The sequence below is a fragment of the Oryzias latipes genome, chromosome 18 (assembly GCF_053564925.1).
Source record: "Oryzias latipes strain Hd-rR chromosome 18, Olatipes_Hd-rR_3.1".
Lineage (NCBI taxonomy): Eukaryota > Metazoa > Chordata > Actinopteri > Beloniformes > Adrianichthyidae > Oryzias > Oryzias latipes.
Genome location: NC_136254.1, coordinates 4,600,597 through 4,625,476, shown reverse-complemented (window position 1 = coordinate 4,625,476; position 24,880 = coordinate 4,600,597). Strand labels below are relative to the sequence as shown.

The following is a 24,880-nucleotide window of genomic DNA, read 5'->3' as shown; positions in this document are numbered from 1 at the left end:
CTTTTGAGGTTATTTATGATTTGGGTATTCACACTCGACGCATTTAGTTTCTGCTGGGATTAGGCATTTTGGAAAGCTGTCCTGTGTTCTCCCATCTCTAGACTGTTCAATGAGAGCCTTGGGTAGTTCTGCTGGAAGCTTTTTGTATGTCAAAAGGTAGTTGAGCATTTTTAAAATGGACTTGTCATTTGGTGGATAACTGAATGTGCTGCTGCTTAAATCTTTGCTGGAATCCTGAGATTGGTCAGGTAACTCTGCCTCAGTACTTTTCACCTTCTGAAACAACCCCCCCATTTGTGACAGAGGGGCCTTTTTGCAATGGCTTTATGGTTGCAGGACTGTCTTGCTTTAGAGCATGAACAATGCCAGCGGTTTTGTTTTCTGTCATATGCAACAATCACCCCAATCTACTATAATATGGGATTTTTGGGTCAAAGACAGAGATATGAATTTTTGATGGTGGACCACCCACAGTCAACTGCACCGAAAGGGGCACACCCTCAGCATCTGCCTCTTTTTTTTTTTTTTTTTTGTTTGTTTGTTTTTTTACAGTTCAACAGACTGGCCTTCCAACTCTTCCCCAAACCATTTCTGCTCTACCATGCTTGCCAATGTCTCCTCAGATAGAGGGACATGTTGGTTGTCAGTTCGTGCAACGCCGTTCTACGGCTGGGGCATTAAATATCAAGACAATCTGCCCTCTAATATTACCAAGAAAAAAAACCATAACAGTTTGTGCAGCCATGTATTGTGTCAGCGTGACAAACGTACACTAAACACTTCGCCCAACACTCAAACATCAAAAACCCAATTTCCCCAAATACACAAAATATTCAAAAACCCACAGTTCAAACCCAGGTCCTGCAGTTTTGCTAGCAAAAAAAAAGAAATGCTCTGGAGGAAAAATGAGTGTTCGACAGTCTCACGCGTTAGGTGGCAGGCCGCTCCGCCTCACTCGCTGGAACGCATTCCACCCGTCAAAGAAGCTGGCACAGATCCTCGTACTAGACGATCTGAGCTCTTTGGGAAAATATATTCAGGAGGCAAATGATCCGTATGAGACATCGCTTGCTGTCAGCTGGTACAGTTCAACCAATGGGGTGAGGACAAATACAACACATGATGACAAAGTTTTATTGAAATTAAACTTTTAAATAAATAACCAAATTTCAATCTTTACGTCATGCGCTGAAACTCATCTGTAGTGGCAACCATTAAAGCTTGATGAAGTTGAAAGCGAATGTTCTGATCTCCTGCTACACAACAAAGTCCGATGGCTGTAGGGGTGACGTTTTGTGTCACTTTGTCGTCTGTTTCGAACACGAGAAAACATTCCTGAAAAGCAAAGACCTGAACAACCCGCAATTGGAAGATACTCAGTGGCTGGAAAAGCTGCACGTTTTGGTGGAAATGACTGTGACAAGCCACCTAAAGGAGCTGAATCAAAGTCTGCAGGCGCCGCAAAAGCTTGAAGCTGTTCTGTCATTAGAGCCAAGCTGACTGTCTTTGCAGAGATGTACAGAGAAAGAAGAGGATGATGCTGCGTTTTACCTTTGCACTGACTTGCTTGGCATTTGCACAGAAATCAAACTTAAGTGTGTTAATTTGATTTGATATATTTTACCTTTTCAAAAGGCTGCTGTTTTCTTTTTTATAAACACAGGCTGCATTTAACTGCACTCTGTTTAGTTCCCAGAGAAGGGGCACGTCACGCACGTTCCATTTTGTTGTTTTTTGTTCGAATCCTCAAAATAAAAATGACATAAAAAATCTCATTTCTTTATTAAATTTCTTTAATTTTATCAAAGCAATGAAACATAATTCATTGATATTGTAATGAAGTTGAACTTGCACAACAGAGCAGTCACGTGACGCGTCATTCTCCGCAGTATGCACTGCAGGGCAAATAACTTTAAATTCTAAATTTAATCGTTAAAGTGTTTGTAGCGACTTAGTCATTTTGATAGTAGGCTATAAATAGCTAATATTGCATGTGTTGCCTTATTATAAGGCTTAAAATGGGCTTACAGTAGCAGTAGATATTGGCGGTTGGTGAAAAACCTTTAAACAATCAAAACAGAACAATTAAACAGTTTAGTATATTTAAATAAAACATAAGGTAAACCAGGTGAAGAAATTTAGATTAAAAACTAAACCAACACTTTGTAACCAAGAAAATTAAACCAACAACTGAGTTACATTGTAGGAAACTTAAATACAATTTGTCTTAAAGTACAATATTTTACTAATAATTATATCCTTTTTCAGGCTAACAAGTATGTACCATCTTCAATACAAACCTTTGCATGACATTGTAAAACACTGATTTTTTTCTCTTTCCTTTAACAATCCAACAATGTGACATATTCAAAAAGCATTGAGTTTACCAGCAGCTCTTTAAAGTCCAAGTCCCACTCACTCAGTGGTTTGAGTTCAACGTCCAGGTTGATAGAGAAGCTGCCGTCTTCCAGCTCAGATCTTACACGTGGCGGTGAAACGCCGTTTGAAGTGTTCCCAGCTCACGCGCTGATTGCCTTCATTGAGTTCAGCTGGTAACGGCGCGCGTGCATCGTCCTCCGTGCTGAGCGCACGCAGGCTGCTGCGCGCTCATGTGAGAGGCGGTGCACGCTCCAGGACACAGCGAGGCTATGGAGAGATATTTCTGCCACCACGTTGCACACAAAACTTTCTAAGTTGCAAATTAAAATGATAAATATTGGCTTTTCAATTATCTTTTCTTTTACTTTTAATTTTTTTGGTTTCAAAAACTTTTTTTGCATTTGCAAAACACATTTTTTCACCTGCGTGATGTCAAATCTCGCCTTTTTGCTATCTTTGATTTTGCTGACTTCTTTGAGGGCGACTTAGCGTGATAAAACTGCCACTATTGCCACCGCCAAAGACGTTTTCGCATGCGTTTTGTGTCATCTCACTTTTTTCCTATCTCTTATTTCGCTAAATTAAGTTTCAGTTTGACGTGACAAAGCCGCCATCAAACAAAATAAGACCCATTACATCAGAAAATCTCAACTAATTAAGGAATATAATATGGGAGGTATAAAGACAACTGATTTTAAATCAATGGTTGGAACCTTTCTGGCTAATCCTGACTCAATATGGTTTCATTTTCCCAAAAACATCTTCAAAAAAGTTGGTGGATTAGTATTTTGCTGAGATGTCACTTTGAAATTTCCAAACTTCCTACAAAGATTTCAGAATTTCTCAAACAAGTATGGAGTCCTATACTGTTCATAATTAAATAAATAAATGTTTGATTAAATAAATAAATGTGACCTCATGCAAATACACAACCAACCAATAAATCTCTCATAAATATATAAAAAGATCATGAAAAGGTGAAAAACCTGCACACTGATTTTAAATTAGCCATTATATTATTCAATATATTTAATTTTGCTTTAAAAACCTGTTTATTATTTTAAAACAGCATTTTAAAATATTCATTTTTAATCATATGGAATATTATTATAATTATGGCCCGCAGCACTCACAGAGTGCAAGGACCATATTGTAACTGGTACGAGGGTCGAACACTCAAAAGGTCCAAAACGTCAAAAAAACGCGTCAAAACGCCAAAAAATGGGGTCAAAAGTCGCCCAAAGCACAAAACGACACGACAATTGTGTAACGCAACAAAAATACACACACACACGCACAACACCAACGCAAAAACGTAAAAATTGTAGTCGCAAAAATGACGACAAAAGCACAAAAAAGCCCAAAAAAGCCCTCAAAAGACGGGTTTAAAGCCAAAAAGACATGCCCAGCCTATAGTAAAAGACAGGCCGCATTGAAATACATAGGCCGCCTGACTGCAAAAACTTCTATATTGTTTCTGCTTCGTTTCATTATTATGGCCCGCAGCAGTCATAGACTGCAAGGACCATATTGTAACTGCTACGAGGGTCGAACACTCAAAAAGTCCAAAACGTCAAAAAAACGCGTCAAATCGCCAAAAAATTGGGTCAAAAGTCGCCCAAAGCACAAAACGACACGACAATTGTGTAACGCAACAAAAATACACACACACACGCACAACACCAACGCAAAAACGTAAAAATTGTAGTCGCAAAAATGACGACAAAAACACAAAAAAGCCCCAAAAAGCCCTCAAAAGACGGGTTTAAAGCCAAAAAGACATGCCCAGCCTATAGTAAAAGACAGGCCGCATTGAAATACATAGGCCACCTGACTGCAAAAACTTCTATATTGTTTTTCGAATGTTTATTATTATTATTCTTCTCGCCTACTAACGGATCCGTTGAGCTCAAATTTGACCCCCGCCACATACCCGAAAACTCACCAAAATTGGCACACACCTAGGATAAATTGAAAATGAATTTTCGGCAAAAAGAACGTCACCCCCCCGAAGTCGATGACATCACAGCGAGCGATCCCGTAAAAAAAATGAATGGGCCGAAATCTGTTTATGGGACCAAAAAAAAATATTTTGAAATAGAGCTATGAAACCTAAACACGCGTGTTGGAGATATCCCAAAGAAGTTATGAAATCATTATGGGATGGCCACACGACCTACGGCTTGTCGGCCATTTTGTGGCGAACTCAGAGAAATGGCGATTTTCGTGTTTTTTGACAATATGGGAAAACGATACTTTTGTTTGAGCGATTTTCACGAAATTGCACAGACATGCCACTAGCACGATTCTACAACTACCAAAGAAGTTTCGTTGACCTTTGACCTTGGGAAGAGGCGGCCATCTTGAATTTTCAAAAAAAAACACCTTTAGTAAGTTATTCAAACGAAAACTCGTCCTAGGGATTTTTTTCGATCTTTTTGAAACTTCACGGGCATCAATGGCAAGCTACTGTGGACAAAATGTTGGTTTTAGAAGTTGTAGAATTTGAAACGCTTGCGCGTGGCGAATTCGTAACCATCGCCATTTTAGCTAGCTCGCACATATTTTATCGGAATAGCCTGAAACTGAAATATGCGATTCCCTGGCCCATACTGAAAAAAATGATGTCACATACGACAAAATCCATAAAGGAATGTGGGCGTGGTAAACAAAAAACGATCGCAAAAAAAAGTGCTGACTCAGCATAAAATAAAAAAATTTGGATTTTTTTTTTAAGAATCGCCCAACGAAACCCAGATAACTTTGTCGGGTATATCCAAACAAAGTTTTGAAATCATTACATGATGGCAACACGACCTACGGTTTGGCGGCCATTTTGTGCCAAAATCGGCCATTTTGAGTTTTTCGCGTTTTTACACAATATAGGAAAATGAACTTTTTTTTGAGCGATTTTCACGAAATTTGACTCGCATGTCCGTAGCATAAGTCTACAATTACCTCTGGAGTTTCGTCGACCTTTGACCTCAGGAAAAGGCGGCCATCTTGAATTTGCTATAAAAAACACCTTTGCCACTAGATTCAAACGTAAACTGGTTTTTGGAATTTTTATCGATCGTCTCAAAACTTTTTGGGCATCAATGGCAAGCTACTGTGGAAAAAATGTTGGAATTAGAAGTTGTAGATTTTGAACGGCGTGCGCGTGGCAAGCTAGCAAAGTGGCGCACTGTTATAACTCCCATGCCTTTCAACACAATACAGTGAAAATTGAATGCATACATTCATGCCTGAAACTGAATACATTGAAAAACACTGGATGTGGACATATAAGGAATGTGGGCGTGGTTAGGATAAAACCACTGTTGCTAAGGACGACAAAAAGTTTACTTTTACCGATTTGTCCGAAACTGACGTCAATCTGTTCGTCTTCTCAAGGGAAGCAAAACATAAAATGGTTGCTATGGAGATAAAATAAACAAAAAAGCCGCCAAAAAAAAAAAAAGTGGTTTTTTTTATCAACTTATGGCATAAAGCTCTCACCAATGGAGGAATGTGTTTTTCTGAGTCAGTTGATGATGCTGCTCGCAATGCTAGCAATTTTAGCCACATTAGCATAGCTAGCATAGTTAGCATAATTAGCATTTTAGGTAATATGTTTTTCCGAGTCAGTTGATGATGCTGATCGGAATGCTAGCCTTTTTAGCCACATTAGCATAGCTAGCATAGTTAGCATAATAAGCATTTTAGGTAATGTGTTTTTTTGAGTCACTTGATGGTGCTGATCGCTATACTAGCACTTTTAGCTACATTAGCATAGCTAGCATAGTTAGCATAATTAGCATTTTAGGTAATGTGTTTTTGTGAGTCAGTTGATGATGCTGATCGCTATACTAGCACTTTTAGCCACATTAGCATACCTAGCATAGTTAGCATTATTAGCATCTTGAGGAATGTGTTTTTCTGAGTCAGTTAATGATGCTGATCCCAATGCTAGCACTTTTAGCCACATTGGCATAGCTAGCAAAATTAGCATAGTTAGCATTATTAGCATATCAAGATTGCATAGGTAACATCTTAAGAATTTTTTTTTCTGATACAGTTCACTATTCTGATCGCTATCACTTTAAGACACATTTCTTAAGATACAGTTATCCAGTGATACACCTACAAATCCCTAAGTCCATGTGGTCATGAGCAATACACTGCAATGAGGTACCTATTGGAATGAGCGGAAATGATGGTGGGCCCACCAGTCAGACAAGCGTCAGCCTGTTAGCTATAGACAGGCACAATGACTTAATTACTTTAAAGCCCTTCATGACTCCAGTGATTATCTGAATAAACTGTTCCATGTTTGTAAAATCTTTTTACGTCCCTTCTTCACTTGACTCAGTTCTTCAGGTTCTAGAATATTTCATCTCAACTAGGACAATATATTTTTAAGTTAATTTATAATATGTGAAATTGGTGTCTGGAAATAAAGTCAGGCTTGATTAGCTATAGAATGAAATGGTGACTGAATAGACATTTTGCCCTTAATTGCCTGTTCATTATTGTTACAGAATTAAAGTGTAAATGATTTTTAGGAACTCATATTTACTCTTGTCAGTTATTTTTCTGCTAAGCTGACCCTCTCTCTTTTCCTCAGTGATGCAGCAGTGTTGCTTTTATTAAAAAAGACCAGCTTCAATTCGTCATATGCATTTATTAAGAACTCCATCTGCAACTGTAAAATATGCTGCACGTTCCTCTCTTTCCCACTTTTCTTGGTGGATCATGAATTCTGTGATCAATTGAAAAGGTTTCGGCGTGCACATACATCACTCCTGGACCTCAGGGATTATCTGATGGCGAGTTAAAACTTTCTGGAACAAGCCGCAGGTTTTAAAAGGTTAAAGATTTATTTCAACTGGAGAATAATATTAGGTTTCACATGAAGACAATTCCAGGAACCGCAGCAGCAGCAAACTCATCTGAAAATTAAGGGAGGAATAAAGTGTCAGCTGGTACAATCATGATACAAATCAATTCAACCAATTGAGTATATAATAAAGGAACATATTTTCATGATATATAGTTATTAATCTTTAAACTCTAGAATTATCTTTTTGGGAAGAATGCTTACTCTGATGTTTCATGTCAAAGTCAAAGAATTTTCAAGGACACTGCAGGGAGTTAAACCCCGTCTGGCTGAAGCCAGAGTACCAACTATCAGTCTTTTGCTTTTTTTGACTGAACATGGAAGCAAAAACTGTATTCCAACCAGCATGCGACTTCAAATGAAAAAATACACTTGAAGTAAATGTTAATTACCTTTAAAAAAAAAAATCACAAATTACATGTTTTTATGTCACATGCTTGTTGAATGAAATTCAGTAAAAGCAACCCAACATTTCATAAATGATATAAACACATGCATTAAAAATACAAAAAGATCACAACATCTTACCTTAGGTAATAATACTTAATACGCTTTTGTGAAAGAAATCTTAAGTTACTTCCATTCTTTGACACCCCCCACTACCATTTTCTAATTTCCAATACAAACAAATCCAACTATAGTTGTCTATCTTACAATAAACACCAGTCTCTCCAGCAGGAAACTCTCCCCTCTAGGATGCACTGAATGAACAGACAATCCCCTCTTTTTAGCCAATACAGACTTGAGTTCTTCATAAGCATTCAAGTCCTCCTTCAGACCTCCAATGGCGCCTCTGAAAAATATGGTGCACGTTTCCTGTCTTCCTTCACTTTCCATGGTGAATCATGAATTTGGTGATCAATTTAGAGGGCTTCAGCGTGCGCGTACATCACTCGTGGAGCTCAGTGATTATCAGATGGCGAGTTAAACATTCCTGGAACAGAGCGCAGGTCTTAGGAGGTTATAGCACTTTTGAAACTGGAGAATAATCTTTGGTTTTACATGTAGACCAGGGGTGTCAAACTCATTTTCACTGAGGGCCACATCAGCATAGCGGTTGTCCTCAAAGGGCCAGATATAACTTATACATGTAACGAAAAATAAATTTAACTACTCCTTAATGTTAAAGAACTCATTATTTATTTATTGTAATTTTTTGATGTGACAATTGCATGAAAAAACATGTTTTTTTTTGTTACTTTAGCATAAATCTTTTTAAATTTGATTCTGTCAGGTTAGGTTTTATGGACAGTGTTTAAGTCCTACTGTATAGTTGCCCAATCCCATATTTCAAGTCGATTCCCCCTAGTTATAAATAAAATCACACCAATTTTTATTTTTATTTTAAGAAATTAAAAACTTTTATGCTCTCGCGGGCCACAAAATGACATGGAGGGCCACATTTGGCCCCCGGGCCTTGAGTTTGACACATGTGATGTAGACAATTCCAGGAACAGCAGCAGGGAACTCCTCATATCTGAAACTTAAGGGAGAAAAAAGTGTCATGCTGATAAATCATAATACAGACCAATGCAACAAATTGAGTAAAAAATTTATATTACATGATATACATTAAAACTTTTAAATCTTTTTGAGGAAGAATGCTTCCTCTGATGTTTCATGTCAAAGTCAAAGAATTTTCAAGGACACTGCAGGGAGTTGAACCCCGTCTGGCTGAAGCCAGAGTACCAACTACCAGTGCCTTTTGCTTTTTTGACTGAACATGGAAGCAAAACCTGTATTCCAACCAGCATGCGACTTCTAATGATGAAACACACCTTAACTAATTAATTAATCTATTACCTTTAAAATCTATCACAAATGACATGTTTGTGTCACATGCTTGATGGAATATAGTAAAAGAAACCGAACATTTGAACATGAACACATGCATTGAAAGAGAACAAAAAACAAGAACTTACCCTTTAAAATAGATATGCCATTTAATATGAGATTTAAAGTTATAAAATAATATTTCCAGAAAATGCACCCCCCCCCCCCCCCCCCCATTTTCACTAGAAACAAGTCCAACGACAATTCCCCACCCTACAATAACCACCAGGCTGTCTCCAGCAGAAAACTCTCCCCTCTAGGATACACTAAATGAACAGAGGATCCCCTCGTGGTCACTGAAGTAAATTTGACTGACCACGGCCTTGACAGTGAATTTGGAAGTTTTTACATAGACATGATCTATGATGGTTTCCCCCCTCTCTGTTGTGGGAGAAGTGACATGCTGCCTGAAGCCTCTGTCCGTCATCAGATTAAAAATGGAAGAGGACTTCAGGAGGTCTTCATTAAAATCTCCCATCACTACTACTGATTCACTTTGAGTTTCTAACCAAAGTACTAAATCCTGTAGGTGGGATCTAAACAGCACTACAGGATAGGAGGGGGGCCGATACACTACAGCTAACACTAAATTTAGAGCCAGACTCCTGTAAACAACACACTCTAAATTAAGGTCTGGCTTCTCCAGAATCTGGTAGTCTCCTCCGTCCGTACAGTAGATCCCAACCCCACCATGTTGCTGGCTCTTCAGGCCAACTAATGCTGGGTTGGTTCCACTGTAGGAAAGCCCTCTCGGACGGCTGTGGAAACTGAAGCCGTCCATTTGGACAGCTTCTAAGGCAGAGCTAGGGGTCAGCCATGTCTCTGTCACAGCAATGCAGTTAGGCTGCAGCTGCTGTGTACAGTGGGCCAGATAGGAGACATGTCTGCATAATCCCTGAACATTCAGCAAGAAAACTCTGAAAGAAGACGGGTCGCATCTTCTTTCATCACTCAGGAGGGGGGGCATCTTCTGCAGAGCAGCCTTCGCATGTTTATTGCAGTAAATGGCCTTCTCCTTAAAATCCCTAATTATCAAACCCTCGATGGTCCTGACCCGACTCACAGCAACATACACCTGTCCAGCAGCAAAGATCTTATTAAAGGAGACCACAGCCTTGTCCACGGTCAGGCCTTGTACCTTGTGGACGGTACAAGCCCATGCCAGCTTGAGTGGGAACTGTCTCCTCATCCCCCCCTTTTGGCTCACCCGCTCTTCCTCGGGCTCTATAGCAGTGGAACCAGGCAAGTCGGCTTTGGCACACGATCTCCGAGCTATTTTCCCAATTTCCTCATCATCAAATTTCACATAAACATATTTTGGAAACCCCCCCTCTGTGTAGGATTCAATGTGGGTGACTATGCCGCATGCCCCATTTACCAATCCATCTGTGATGTCTAAATTTTTGCATAGCATCACTCGAGCATTGACTCCCAATAACAGCCTCTCTTCCAAACAGCTGTTCTTCACTTTTTTGTGATGCCCACTCATCAGTTGCAGTTTACCCGTCTCTTTACTGGGGATAAAGTCTTCTGCAACAATTTCACAGAAATCTTCACAAGTAATTTTGAGCTGCTCCAAGTTGTGTTGAAACACTTGGGCATTGGTGGGGAAAATGTGCAAAGCCGTGCTGTCCTCGCCTGTTTCACACTGCTTCAGCATTTGCACGTCACTGGGCAACAATTTGGTGTCTTTTGTACGCGTCCTAAGCCTGTTTAACATCTGTGCAAATGCTTGGTCTTTCTGTCGGACGATCTCTGTCAGTTCAACCACTTTGAAGCACATGGACCACAAATTTAGCTCAGATTTTTCTGCATAAAGTGGTTTCCCTCTAACGGGAGGCAACTGATAGAAATCTCCAACAGCAATAATTGACACTTTTCCAAATGGGGAAAAGTCACCTGTTTGTTTAATTTGTCGCAGTCTGCCGTGGATGTAGGTCAATAGTCTGTGGTCCACCATGGAAATCTCATCAATGATCAAAATCTGCAAATCGTGGTACTTAACGCGCATAGAATTAAGTTTCTCCTCGCCCAAAGGAGAGTACGGCAGACGGAATTCTGTACCGATTCCAAATGTAGTGTGAATGGTTGCTGCCTTCAGACTGTAGGCAGCAATCCCTGTGGGGGCGGTCAGCAGAACCGACACGGCGTCCGGCTGGAGACACAGAGGTGACGGCAACCTCGTAGCCTCGTACTGGATCGCTCTGATCAGGTGGCTCTTTCCAGTCCCTGCACCGCCTGTAACAAACATGTGCAGAGGATCTGGGTTCTGACCTGAGACCTTCTGTAAACACCACTCTCTGACATGGAGGAAGGTGGAGAGCTGCAGCTCATTTAGAGAGCTGATGAGCAACAGCCCTTCCTCCCTACTGAGACCGGGACTCTTCTCCAGTCGAGCAGCTTCTCCACGGAGGACATCCAGATCTGGAATGTCCTCCTGATGTTCACCCTCTGTCCCTCTCTCTACCAGCTGCTCTCGCTGCTCCATCTCACTCTCCCGCTGCTCCAACTGGGCCCCGGGGACCAAAATGTCCCATGCAGCCTCCAAAAACTCTGCATCCGACAGCTCAGCCTGGGCCAGCTCTAACGCATCAGCCTCACGCTCGAACTTCTCCCGGTTCCGATCAACAACACTTTCAACAGTGTGTTCACCGCTACGAAGACGCACTGTACCATTCTTATAATAATCCTGATAGAATTTGAAATCCTGCGGTTTCAGGTCGTCGTCCGTGCGATACGGGAGGAATAATTGGAGAATACTCAAATGAAACCGCTCCGGATTTTTGTGCTCGGAGAAGCGCGCATAACGGACGACTGCAGGTTTGGTGCGTGTGCGTTTTACGACCAGACCACAATTATTTTGGAGCTCTATCGCATTTTTAGAGCTTTCGTTTTTTGACAATAGCCGATATTCGGACGCGAAAGTAGCAATGCACAGGTCGTCAAATTCCTGATCGTGTGGCCTATTTTTGTAGCGGTCCACGATGTTTAGCATCCACTGGGACCCGGACTCATCTTGCTGCTGCAGAACAGCAAGCGGTTTGCTCATCCTAATGATGTTGTCCCCGGTTGGAATGAACACAACTTTTCTGGAGCATTCTTTTAGGTGCATATTAGCCAATCTATACACTGCTTCTTGAGCCGACACATGCCGATTATGTAAATATACGGTGCCTAATTTCTTCAGTGTCTCTTTTGCACTGGTGTTGCCCTTTTCCGCTTCTTTTTGGGTGTTTCGCAACAACAGGCCAATTTCGCGCTCTTCTTTTGAAATGTACGAGATGATGTACACGACGCAAGCGAACGCATCAACGATGTACTGAATGTCCATGTTTGCATTCCAACATTTTAACAGGGACTTGTTGTAGGGGTTGATCCAGATTTCATTTTTGTTTCTTTTTAGGACGACCTGGCTTCTCCGATGGCAGGCCCTGAACAGTTTCTCGTATATTTCCTGATCAATTTGGAAATACTCAAAGATCTGCTCCAGGGTTTCGAATTCTGATTTGTCGTCATTAACAACGCGGTTAATTTCGGTCAAAAAGTCAAATGCCTCCGCAGCAATCTGCTTCTTCATGTCAATCTTCCAGCAGATGCATTCTAATTTGGATACTTCGCCGGCTTTGACATTCGGGTCAGTACATTTGGGGCATTTCACAATCTTTTCATCTTCAATAACAAATGTGCGGCCGGATGCTGTTTTTGGAAAGTTGAAGCGACATTTGGTCCCCCCCTTCTTACATGACTTGGTGTGGGTCCTTGAGTGCTGCTGGACAGCCAGAACAATTTCTTTCAACACCTCATCATCGTCAGGAATCTCGCAGGTGACGTATCTATCTATGAACGCTGCGACCTCCTCTTCCGACTCTTTCCCTATCCGTGGAGCCCCCTCAATCCAAAACAAAACGTGCACGTGAGGGGACCCACGCTGCTGGAACTCAATCCTATAAAAGAAATCCACAATTTTCCCTATAGGATTAGCCGGAGACATCAGGACCACCCTCAGGAAACAGTGCCAGCGGAAGTCAAACATGCGTGCCGCGGTGACACTGTTCCTGCGCAACAATTCACATCTTTCAGCCCAATCCAACTGGTCAGCTGTCTGGGTTCTCCCCTCCTGTCTTAACACAGTGTCGAGGAGATTTTTCCAACGCATGTCGGCAGCAGAGAACGAACAGAACCACGTTGGAATACCCAGCTGACGAACACAGGCCAACAGGTCCTTCTGTGTTGCCTGCCAGAATGCCGGAGTGCCTCGAATAGGCCGGAGAAAACAAAAGCCCTGATCTGCTTCCAGCAGCTTCTTCAGGGTTTTCTCAGTACGTGCATCGGCACTTACACCTTCAGATGCACTTCCTGATTTTTCTTTTCTGAGAGCCACAGACACACTCGAAACAACCTTCTCCACCTCCGACATGTACTGTGCAAAAAAGATGTACTCGACGTTCTGTGCAAACCTACCGTCAGCATGGAGGATCCTGTTGTTGAAGTAACGCGAGAGAGTTAATTTGAACCTTCTGTTTTCATGGTAAACGTTTTTACCATCGGGAAAGATGACAGGAAAACATTTAGCTTCATTTTCTCGATTAGTCAATAGTCGGACCGGATTGTTTCCTTCCGCCGGGGCCAAATTCAAAATGTCTTCAAAATATTGATCCAGGACTTCTTGGCCAATGTCCACTGGGAACAGAGCAGAATCTTGGAACATGCAGTGATTCTGTCTGTCATGGAGAAGCTCATCTTCTCCATCATCAGCCTCATCCTCTTTTTCATCTTTTTTGAACGCCTGATTTTCTGGTTCGTTGCGATTTTCTTCTTCCAATTCTTCTTTACAAAAGTCATTGAGCCAAGCTTCATTAAAGTCTATGTCTTTGTAATATTTATTGTTGCGTTTCAAATATTGCAAGGCCCGCTTAATGTGCATGGTATCCACAAACTGATACTCATAATGACCTTTGTAAGTCAGTTTACGCTTTAATTTGACGCGCAACAGAGACCCTTCCATGTCAGACCGAGGCAGCACATTGGTCGTTTGCACCAAGTTTGCAGGAACACACGTGATTGGGCCGTGAACACCATTCTGCCCACCTTTAGGCAGAGCAAGCATCTTCATGAAAGGTATATGCAGTGCAATCAGATGCTGCTCCAAGCTATTTAAACAAGCCAACTCAGGTGGGACAGGACACACCTCCAAATTGTTACCGACCCACTCAGGCGGGGTCAGACCCCTCTTTAACTTGGAGTCGCAGCAGTGGCAAATCCACAGAGCGCTCCTCGCCGTCCCTAAAAACAAACACGGGCTCTCACAGTCCATGTTGCAGTGGTGCAGATAGTCCTCACTAATGCACACATCTGCAATCTCTGCCATCTTCACAGATTTGCTGTACGTCTCCCTGACACACAGCAAAACCTGGTGATGAAACAGAAGTCTGTTGCACACACAGCAAACAAACTCTGGACCTTTTTCCACCTTTTTTAGGAAGTCCTGCATGACTTCCTGAAAACTCTCTGCTCTCTTTTTATTCAACTGCCTCTTTATTTGTACACTACTAATGACACTTTTCCTGAACGCAGGATTTTCTCGATATTTCTTTTTGTTTGTTGTCTTTACTTTAAGTCTGTGTGTGGTGTCTTTGTTATATTTGCCAATGCTAAAAGCTTTTACCATGGTCCTGTGTGCAGCATCGATCCTATATTTTTGTATGCTCTGAGCTTTTAACATGGTCCTGTGTGCAGGATCATTTTTATACTTTTGTATGCTAAAACTTTTCTTCATGGTCCTGTGAGTGGAATCTTCTCTATATTTTGTTTTCCTTTGAATTTTAACTTTCTCCATTACGTCACCATATTTCAATCTCTTGTTTGACTTTAGCATTTCTCTGTAATCCTCATTTTCCATGTATCTTTTTTGTCGTCGTGTCTCATTTATCAACATCATTTTCTGTCGGTAACTTGCATCTTTAAAATATTTTTTTTGGATGACATGCTTTAACCGCTCCCTCTCGTATTCTGTGTAGATTTTCCTTTTAAACTTTTTCGCTCTTAGTCTTTTTTGGTGTAACAAGTATTTAGAAGTAAATTTAATACATTTGTTCTGGTTGACAATTATGGAATTTGTCTTTATGTCTGTACAATTATCATCATCATTTTTATTTGAACGCATGTGATATGGTTTTGGTTGTTTGTTGGCAGAGGGACAACAGCCAGCACAGCGGTTCTGTTGTGGAACTTTAACACACACAACAGTCTCAAAATGTGTTCCACCACAGTTTTCTATATAAATGGCGTTTTCAGATAATTGTTGACCGCTGCTCTGGTGCCGAAGCCACCTGCCATCAAACAATACAAAAACATTTACTCCTAATAAGTCAGCCGTGGCTTGGATTTCAACGTCTGTGGCCCAAACACTAACAAAACGCATCCTAGATTTGGTTATGTACTCAGCCACAGAGGAGTACTCTCGCCCAATTACCCAGCTGTACAGATCGGGGTTCGTTTCTAATTGTTTAACGATGGCTAAGCGAATTTTTCTGTGGCTGTTTTGGGATCCGCTCACAGCCTGAGAGATGGCCCTAAAGTAACAATTTCCATCTCCAATAATTTTTTCGTTGGTGCAGGGGGGCCCTAACAAACCAATGGGAGGAGCAGGTGGGGCATTAAAATTTTGGAACTCAATATTTAACATTGAGCACAGAGCCTGGCAGACATCCAGATTTAAAGGGTTAAAATAGAAAATTTCCTGCTCAGGCTCACTAAAAATTACATCCTGATCCTCCACAGCAACATCATCCAATTTCACTTTCTTCAGGTTTTCGACTGAAGGGTCTGCAATATCAATTTTACGTTTAGTTGCTGTATTTTTAGGTTCTACAGTGTCATTTATTGAAGTGTCATGGAAGAGGCTCTCTTTGCAGAGGTTTAGGGAGTTACTTTCTGCAGGACTTCCTAAGAAAGGGCCAAATGTATTGGAAGCAGAAAAAACAACGCCAACCATTTCAAACTCTGTGAGGACAATGCCCTCGACTGACCTCTGCAGGTAGTCGTGAACTTCACCCACAGAGTCAAAAAACAGAACTACGCTGGATCCATCAGGGACCCTCATCCCTTCAGGACTGCGAGAATGGGAGTCTATAATAGCCCAGCGTCCATTCTCAGCAATGACAGCACACGTGTTCTCACACAGTGTCAGCAGACATGTGTTGTACTTTGCCGTCATCCTAGCCAACCCCTCCTTCAGGGGAACCAACACACCCACATCTACAAACTCACCCGAATTAATTTTAGCATCCCCACTAACAATTTCCCCAAAAACACAGGACAGTTTAACCCCATCTACCACTACTTGACCTGGAAGATCAGTCACTCTCAGAAAACCTGCAGAGTCAGTGATTTTGTTCTGTCTCTGCAGGTCCGAGTAAACCTGATCTCCAGCAAGCAGCACAGAATCCAACTCACAACTGTCCCACTGAAACACACCTTTAACAGTGTGCTTGGCAGCAGCCACCAAAGAGATGGCCATGCACTGCCGCCCACTGTTGCTCCCAAACAGCTCACTGCCCTGGTGAAACGATCCTCTGATGCTGGGGAACTTTAACGTACCAGCAGCAGGAACAGGACCAGGCTCCTGGACCTCTGAGGTTACCAGCTCATCATCCGAGGAGCCAAACGTTACACCAACCTCCATGTCAACTGAACTAGAGTCTGACACAACCTCAACACTAGAACTGGCAGGAGCAGGAACCACCTCACTCAAGTTTTCAGAGGAACCAAACAAGATTACAGGGTCTGAACTTGGCTGAACCGCACAACAGATGCAAGAAGGAGAACAGCTCTTACCTTTGCTGCTCTTCTTACCTCCTGCAGCAGGCCGTCCACGCTGCTGCTGGTCCTTTAGGAAAAGAGGAGAAAAGAAAGACATTACTTTAAAAGGATACAAGGCTTAGGAAGCATTTTGATCATACTTGCCCAAGAATCATGTCTGCTACTAAAGGAGCACACAAACAAGCATGTCAAGCTTAAAATGACTATAAATAAAACATCATCAATATTGAGCTTTTTTCTTTTCTATTATCACCTGGTCCACAAGCCGCTCCACCGTCACGTCCTTGGTAGGAGACCTAGGTGTCACCCCCACACGGTCCTGCATACAAACATGAAATGTATTTAATGTCGCACTTTTACCATGAACTAGGTGCTGCAGCATTCTGACTGAATGAAACTACAAAGTCATTATACCTGGGCCGGCACCCTCTCCTTCCTGGCACGCCTGGCAGGTGAAGGCCGGGGTTTCACCTCCACGTGCTCAGGAACCTCCGCCTTAGTGAAAAACAGAAGAACACAAAAATACACACTATTAAATGTGTTTAAGAAAGAACATTTCACTTTAAAAATCTATTTTGACCTCTACAACACTGAAATGTGTCCTCTTACCTGGGGCCTTGGGGCAGCCCTCTGGGATGCAGCCACAGCCCTCCGGCGACGTCTAGCACGAGACGTCTGAGGAATGATTACAAACACCAGAAAAAAAGGTATTTAAGAGCAGTTATAAAACTATTCTGAACTCTGAGCAACAAGACAAAACAGTTACCTTGTTCCCAGCGGGAACAGGCGCAGCAGCTCCAGCACAGTCCAGATCTGATGGGTAGAATTTGTCCATCAGATCCAGAATAGCAGGGCTGAAGCGCACGGGCGACACCGGGAGAGGAGCAGCCTGTGGAATAGAAAACACAGAAATGTTATCATGTGGACACAACACACACACACTGCAGTTTTATTTTTCCTGCAACTCACCTGCTCCAATCCCCGCCCGTGCCAGGATGCCAGAGGAGAGCGGTCTGCACCCGAAGGACTGGCTTTCTGTAGAGAATGAGAAAGAAAGAGAAAACTATTTAGACACTTAAACTAGCCTCTTCCATGGACCACAGACCTGCTCTGCACACGCCACTTCTGGTCTGGCTTTCAGGAAGCTGGATTCACCTTGAACACATGGACAAGTTTAAAACAGGAAAAATCATTTCATTTGTATGAAATGAGCGGACGCTTACCTTTGCCTTCCCTACCTTGCAAGCCCACTCAAAAGGGTTGGTTGGAGGAGGGGACACAGGGTGCTCCCTCACAACCACCTTAGGAGTGACTCGCCGCACGGCAGGCTGGGGCGACGCAGGAGGAGGCGCCTGGACCTCTGGCTCCACCAGCTGCAGAGCAGAGTAGTTCCACAGCAGGGAAGCCAGAAGGACCATCCCTCCATCATCACTCAGGTGGACCTGAGAGACAAATAAACAAGAAAACCCCACAAGATTTGCTTTGAGACTTATTGTACTGAGAAAAGCTGTCTGCATCAAAAACAACCAGAACCATCAACCTACCCCATCGCGGGCCCACAGCTCCAAGTGGTCCAAGCTGAAGTGCTCAGCAACAGACAGGTACTTAATGCCTGCACGGGAATGAAAGTTAGTGAACTGTTCCCCCAGACAATCTACATGACAACCAACAAGGACATGATGTTATACCCATCTGCGCCGCCACTCGGTTGAAGTCCTGGCGGAGGAACGTCTGCAAGTCCGGGGCCACAGTCAGGCGAGGCGGGAAGTCCAGGACGAAGAGCTGGTAAAACAATCCCACAAACACACAAACCAGCTTCAGTAATTACACTTTCTGCTGCTGCATCCCCCTCTGCTTCTCTGCATCGTGCAACGATTAAAACACACTTACCTTGGACCACTTGGACTGGAGCAGAGTCAGGAGCCGCCTGAAGTCCACAGCTGCCTCGGGGAGCGTCCGGCTGGCCGTCAGGTTGTTGCTGGGGGAGAGAAGACACACAAGATCGGGGGTACGTGGAATGTTTGCGTGCCTTACCTCTTTGTACAGCTCGGCTGCACTGGCGCCAGGGGTGGACATGAACCCGAAGGTCATGCCCCCACCCCCAGGCATCCGGACGATCCCGTCCACCAGGGCGCGAAGGTGGGAGTCTCCTACCACCAGGACGAACTGGAACACATGCAGTTGTTGTCATAGCCATAACTTACACTGGGTAACAGTCAGTCACAGGTACTTTACCTTCTCCCCGGGAGACTCTGGCGGCACAAGGCACTTGTGGCTCTTCCCGGTGGCAGAAGACACTGGCCATCTTCGCACGGGGTGCCTAAACCCAGTGCCGGAGCCTGGGAAATACAACATGTTAGGGTGTGTTCTCTTTTTAGCCAACAGCACATGCATCAATTCATAAAAGATTAGGGAGCAGAATAAAACTGATGCAATAATGGAGAGAGAAAAAAAATCTCAGTTACTTACGTGAACTCGGAGCACTCGGGCTTGGATGGCCAGTCGGTCCCAGGTCCATGGGCGCGAAGTTCCTGGCACGGGCTCTGCGGTGGTCCTTGCCCCGTGGCATCTACACAAAGATCATAAACACACAAAAACACACAAAAAACACTTTTAGCACAACCAGTACTTTTATAATATAAGATCATTTTGTCCAATATACATTAAAACGAATTTTCCTTGACAATATAAATAATAGCAGTACATTTAAAAAGCATTGTATGTTTCTTTCAGAATAAACTTTAGAAAAAGATTTACAGCAAGCAAAACAGTTGCCACTGTTGATGAGCAGTAATCTTTTATTCAGTATTTCTATTAATCTATTCCAAAACACAGAATGAAATAGTGTGCTATATATCTTTTTTGTTTTAAAAAACAGATCTTAAAGAAAATATAACTTTTTGCTGACCACTGCAGCAGCAGAAGCAGGACATGCTAAAATTCACATGGACAGTCAGCCCAGAAATAAGATAAATCTGGCCAAGCAGCAGGAAATGACCAAAATGACAATAAAAAATAAAATAAAAACAAAAATCAGCCAGGTGCATTAACAGGCCTCTTTCATGTCAGGAAAACTGATTTAGTGCAGCAACCAGCATGTTCAAAATGTTTGCAGCAGAAAAACCCGTCTGACTTCTGACTGTGCAGATGCAAGTTACATTTATTACAATTAAGATTTTTATCTGAACTATTGTTTCATTTTTTTAAAAAAAGTTGAAATACTAGAAAGCATTTTTTTCCAAGAGGTTTTTTTCCCCTTTGGAGAAGAGCACACCTGTTTTTAATAAGATACCCTTTGAAAAGTAACATTACTAGTTCAAAATTGCTTCTTCTGCTACATATATGAAGTTTATTTTGGTGAGCCATCAGTTCTTTATTCATTACTTCTATCAATCTTTTCCAAAACACTTCTACAGAATGAAATAATGTGCTTTAAATCTTTTTTGTTTTAACAAACAGATCTTAAAGAAAATCTAATTGTTTACCGATATCTTCCTCCAGAGGATACACAGATCACAAACAGGCCTTTAATTTCGCATCAAGTCAGCAGATAAACTTTATAGTTTCAGGAGATCCTCAGCCATAAATCCACAGATCTGACTAAATTCAACTTCATCATTTGGCTGAGGTTACACAATCTCACAAACTTGCATCAAAACAACATACAGCTCCATGAGTGATCAGTACTTTAATTTAGAAAAAACCAGCTGCACCAGCAAGCCTAAACCATCCATAGGTGAATTCACACTAAAAATCACAGCATTCAAATTAAATCTACCAAATAGAATCAATCACAACATCCAGGAGTCAACAGTAACAGTCACTGCGAAGACAGTAACTAATACATAATAGCATCTACCTACATGCAAATGTAACCCAATGTGTGACACATTTCAGGTAAAATGAGCAAAAAAAAAAAGAATCTTAGCAGGTTCTATTTGTAATGATCTTACAAATCCATGTGAACTTGGAACATTTTAAACACAAAATAATACCCCAATTTAAAAATGTCATACGTTTTAATAAACTCTTAATGACTTAACAAAAGAACATTTATTTAATAAATGCTTTACCTCTTTGACAAGATTTAGAACATAGCTGAATTTTTTCATGTGCAGTTAGATTTTTTTTAATGCAACTTTTAATGCAATTTAGTACATTTTTAGTTCTAAACTGAATGAAAGCAATGCAATCAGCACTGAATTGAATAACAGTAAAATATATATAAACTCACCAAGCAATAACGCAATAAAATTAGAGAATGCCACAGCATTAAAGCAGCAAACCGCATGAACAGATGAGTGAACACCGACCGACACCCCCCACACACACACACACCATTCCGGCAACATCAAACACACCGACTGTCCTCTGAAGTTAAAGCTAAAGCCAAGTCGAAGCTAAGCCACTAATAAATTACACAAATGCAACACTCACAACAGCAAAAATATGAAAAACAAGCATTTTGCTCTCAATACTTTAGCTTTGGGTAATTCCATACTGACAAAGCTAACAAACTAGCTTGCTTCAGAAAAAACGTCCACTTGATGTTAAGATAACTTCAACACGAGGCAAGGTCACTGATAAAAATCACACAAATGCAACACTCGTGTTCACAACAGCAGAAAAATAAACCAAGCATTTTACTCAAATACTTACAAGTTTGGGTCTGGACTAGCTAGCTTCAAAATATCATCCTTTTAAGTTAAGCTAACTTCAACACGAGGCAAAGTCACCGATAAAATCACACAAATGCAACACTCATCTTCACAACAGCAGAAAAATAAACCAAGCATTTTACTCAAATACTTTTAAATTTGGGTCTTTCAATGTTCTGGCTTGCTAACGCTAGTTAGCTAGCTTAAAACGGCAATGCTTTGAAGTTCGGCTAAACTTCGACACACAGCAAACAAAGTGACTACTAAAAATGCAACACTCTTTTTTACAAAAGCAGAAATATAAAGCACAAGCATTTTACTCTCAAATACGTCTGAGATATTTATAAAACGCTTACCTTCTCGACGTAAAAAGTGGGCCGGGGCAACAAAATGGAGTCCTACAGAGACAGAGTAGAGAAGAAAAAACGGGGGGATGGGTGGAGAATAAAAACTCTGGGGGGAAAGATGGAGTTAAATCCTCTTTTGGTCGAAGTAACAGGCAGTAGAGATGCTTCTTTGGCGAAAATCAGCCGATCCTCTGGATACAGAAACCAAGGAAAACCTTTTCTCACAGAGCTCTGACAGACACGTCCGATCACTCAGAAGTCCCGTGTGAAAAGGGACGAATTCTCCACCGTTCTAGAAGCTTCTACCAGCTTGGACCAATCACAGACAGCCACACCCCAATTTTTGTTGACGTGATTGGATAGAAAACGGGCAAAACCATTTGTAGGACTTTTGCAACTACAAAATCATAATACTTTATTATTCACAACGTTTTAAGAACCGACTCAGCATTACTTACTGTTTGCAGAAAAAAAGAGTGAATCTGTGAATTACATCAGTGACAATGCTTTTATATAAAATAGTATCAGCATTTATTTAATTCCTTTCAAAATTTGTCTAAAGTAGCTTCACAAAATGGTGGCTCCCTGGTGGAATAAAAACGTTTAATATATAATGTATTTTTATAAATGACTCTTTTGTGACATTTCTTAGCAATACAAACTAATTTGACATAAAAATACACCTTTGTGAATGGACAAGATTTTTTTTTATCATACTTTGTGTAGGAAAATATCTTTCGCTCTGAGATTTTTCCACGCATGTTCTATTAGTCGGGAGAGATAAAAGACCAAGATTCAGCCGGATAAAGTCACAGAAGGTTTATTCCCTAACAAAAGTTCTAAGACAGAATTAAAACAGATCTGGGTCCTCATTTTAGAAGGCCTTCAAAACGCAAGAAGTTACAGGCGTTTTACATGAAAAGCCACAAGGGAGAAGAAGACAATAAAATTATGCTCTGCTCAGACTTTTAAAGAGAATTCGGGTTTCCTCCTCCCGCGGAAAACATGACGTCGAATCTCCGCCCTGGAACACTTGCATTGGCTGATCGATGATCCGTCTCCTCCTTCAGCCAATCGTAGAGGGTCATTCTCCGTGACCAGTTCCTCTCCTCAGGGAATGACTTCAAAGGGACACCTAGTGTTGCAGTAAACTCCGTCCCTTCCTGTCCACAACAAATCAGATTGACAGCAGGAAATCCATGGAGGTTCTGGGTCAAAGTTCAGTCTTTTGTTCTTCTTGAGAACTGGACATCCAGAGCGGTTCTCACAGCCATACTCTTATTCTTCAGGTGGTTTAGATTAGAGTGCTGGCTCCATTTCTGCTGGCCAGTGCCCGAGAGGTCAGCATCCCCCTCCTCTGTAGGGGAATGAGTGACAGCTGCTGTCCATAGGTCACATCTCAGGAATGTGAGGTCAGGATGCACACAGTTCTACACACTTAATCTATGAAACTAAAACTTCAAGTAATATAGATAAAACAGAAAACGTAATAAAATAAGACAGAGAAACCCTTCTAAAGTGAGGACCAAAAAATATAATTTCCTTCAGTTCCCTCTCTTGGCCTCATGAAGTGAGGCCACACAAAAATAAAAACACATTATCACATTACACAATCAAAACATATCAGCCTACATTCAGACAGAAACATTCTTGTATATTATAGTATAAAAAGTATAAAAATATAAAAAGAGAGCAAAGACAATCAAAATAACACTTCCTGTAAGAAAAGAACACCTGGAATTAAGGGGAGAAATTGAGACATATTAAGGCAGAATCAAAAATCACACAGGCAACGAAAGAGTAAAAATAGAAATGTTAAACATGACATCAAGCCTAATTCAGAAAATTTCTTCCATGTCCTCCATGGGGGTCCCATCGGAGAAGCTGCAATTCATATGGCCCACATAAATAAGAATAGCAATATTCTTAGTTAATATTCTTAGTTAGTTAGTTAGTTAGTTAGTATTGCAACAAAATCCAAAAAGTCATTCAGGGCCTTGACCACTCGTGTCCTCCTCCTGCATGTCCCACAAGCTCTGGCAAGCTTGGACCTGGCCTCCTATGGACTTCTGAATAAGCCTGGTAATTATTTAATCTGACACATGTGATACAACAGAACGACTGCAAAAGAGCTTGGGATGTCTCCCCAAGATGAGTCTGCTGTGGATCTAAATATTGATTAGGGTTAGGGTCAGAAACTTAAAAAATAAAACAAGAACAAAAGACAATAATAAAATAAAACAATGACAAAACACGACAAGACAAGAATAAAAATGCACAGAAGAGATGTGATGGAAATGTCCACCACTTTGTCCTCTCCATAGTCTGCTTCTCCTCGTGCTCATGGAAAACATAGGTGGGAGTATGCAAATTCAAGATAAAGACAAGTTTATTAGGGGCTGTCGTCAAATGACCCATGTGGTGGATTCTAACTCCACCAGCATTCCTTATCACCTCAGGACAGTGTGGTAAAACCCCTTCATCCTCGCTGTGGATGAGATAACCAGATGAACAGACACACAAAGCTCTAAAAAGGTAAAAAAGGTCTATCAAAATTAACATTTAAACCTTCTTTCTAAACAAATAGATTCAAACGATGATAATTGAAACAAAGATAATTGAAACCATGATAATACACCATGATAATACTAAAACAATTTCCTGCAACGAATCATTAATACCTCCTTTCCACCCTCTCTTGGCCTGGGGGAAACCCCAGGACACTAGTTGGGTGAAACCATGCAGATCCAAACAAAGATAAGGCATAAATACACAAACTAGAGCAATTGAAAGTAAAAATATAGCAAACAGTTTTGTGCACCGGTAAGGTGAACAAGTTGTTTGTCCACATTCCTATGGAAGGCAAGATGACAACATAAAGAAATGAAACCACGTATTGTCGTTGCCTTACTGCCGTAAGGTTAGTCACACCATCGTCATTTATCATCAACCTCAAGGGGTCC

General features: G+C 41.4%; 2 protein-coding genes across 2 annotated transcripts; both read right to left on the bottom strand.

The window, feature by feature from the left end:
• Nucleotides 1-8,974: 8,974 nt before the first annotated feature.
• On the bottom strand, nt 8,975-17,441 carry LOC144987335 (uncharacterized). Its single transcript, XM_078936676.1, has 2 exons — nt 17,327-17,441; nt 8,975-17,231 (listed from the first exon to the last, which is right to left on the bottom strand). The coding sequence occupies exon 2, from the start codon at nt 17,007-17,009 to the stop codon at nt 9,348-9,350; it is 7,662 nt and encodes a 2,553-aa protein (XP_078792802.1). The 5' UTR covers nt 17,010-17,231; nt 17,327-17,441; the 3' UTR covers nt 8,975-9,347.
• Nucleotides 17,133-22,192, bottom strand: LOC144987314 (uncharacterized). Its single transcript, XM_078936653.1, has 12 exons — nt 21,927-22,192; nt 19,382-19,481; nt 19,148-19,251; nt 18,803-19,078; nt 18,601-18,694; nt 18,457-18,524; nt 18,136-18,354; nt 17,882-17,947; nt 17,679-17,801; nt 17,522-17,587; nt 17,327-17,407; nt 17,133-17,231 (listed from the first exon to the last, which is right to left on the bottom strand). The coding sequence occupies exons 2-12, from the start codon at nt 19,479-19,481 to the stop codon at nt 17,133-17,135; spliced, it is 1,296 nt and encodes a 431-aa protein (XP_078792779.1). The 5' UTR covers nt 21,927-22,192.
• Between the last annotated feature and the right edge of the window lie 2,688 nt (nt 22,193-24,880).

What these genes read in the sequence shown, in the direction of transcription:
- LOC144987314 (XM_078936653.1), bottom strand. Translation starts at nt 19,481, where the DNA reads ATGCCACGGGGCAAGGACCACCGCAGAGCCCGTGCCAGGAACTTCGCG. An exon ending in CCCGAGTGCTCCGAGTTCAC is followed by an intron (nt 19,252 to 19,381) that starts GTAAGTAACTGA and finishes TGTATTTCCCAG; the next exon opens with GCTCCGGCACTGGGTTTAGG. An exon ending in CTGTTCCCGCTGGGAACAAG is followed by an intron (nt 17,588 to 17,678) that starts GTAACTGTTTTG and finishes ATCATTCCTCAG; the next exon opens with ACGTCTCGTGCTAGACGTCG.
- LOC144987335 (XM_078936676.1), bottom strand. Translation starts at nt 17,009, where the DNA reads ATGTCTTTCTTTTCTCCTCTTTTCCTAAAGGACCAGCAGCAGCGTGGA.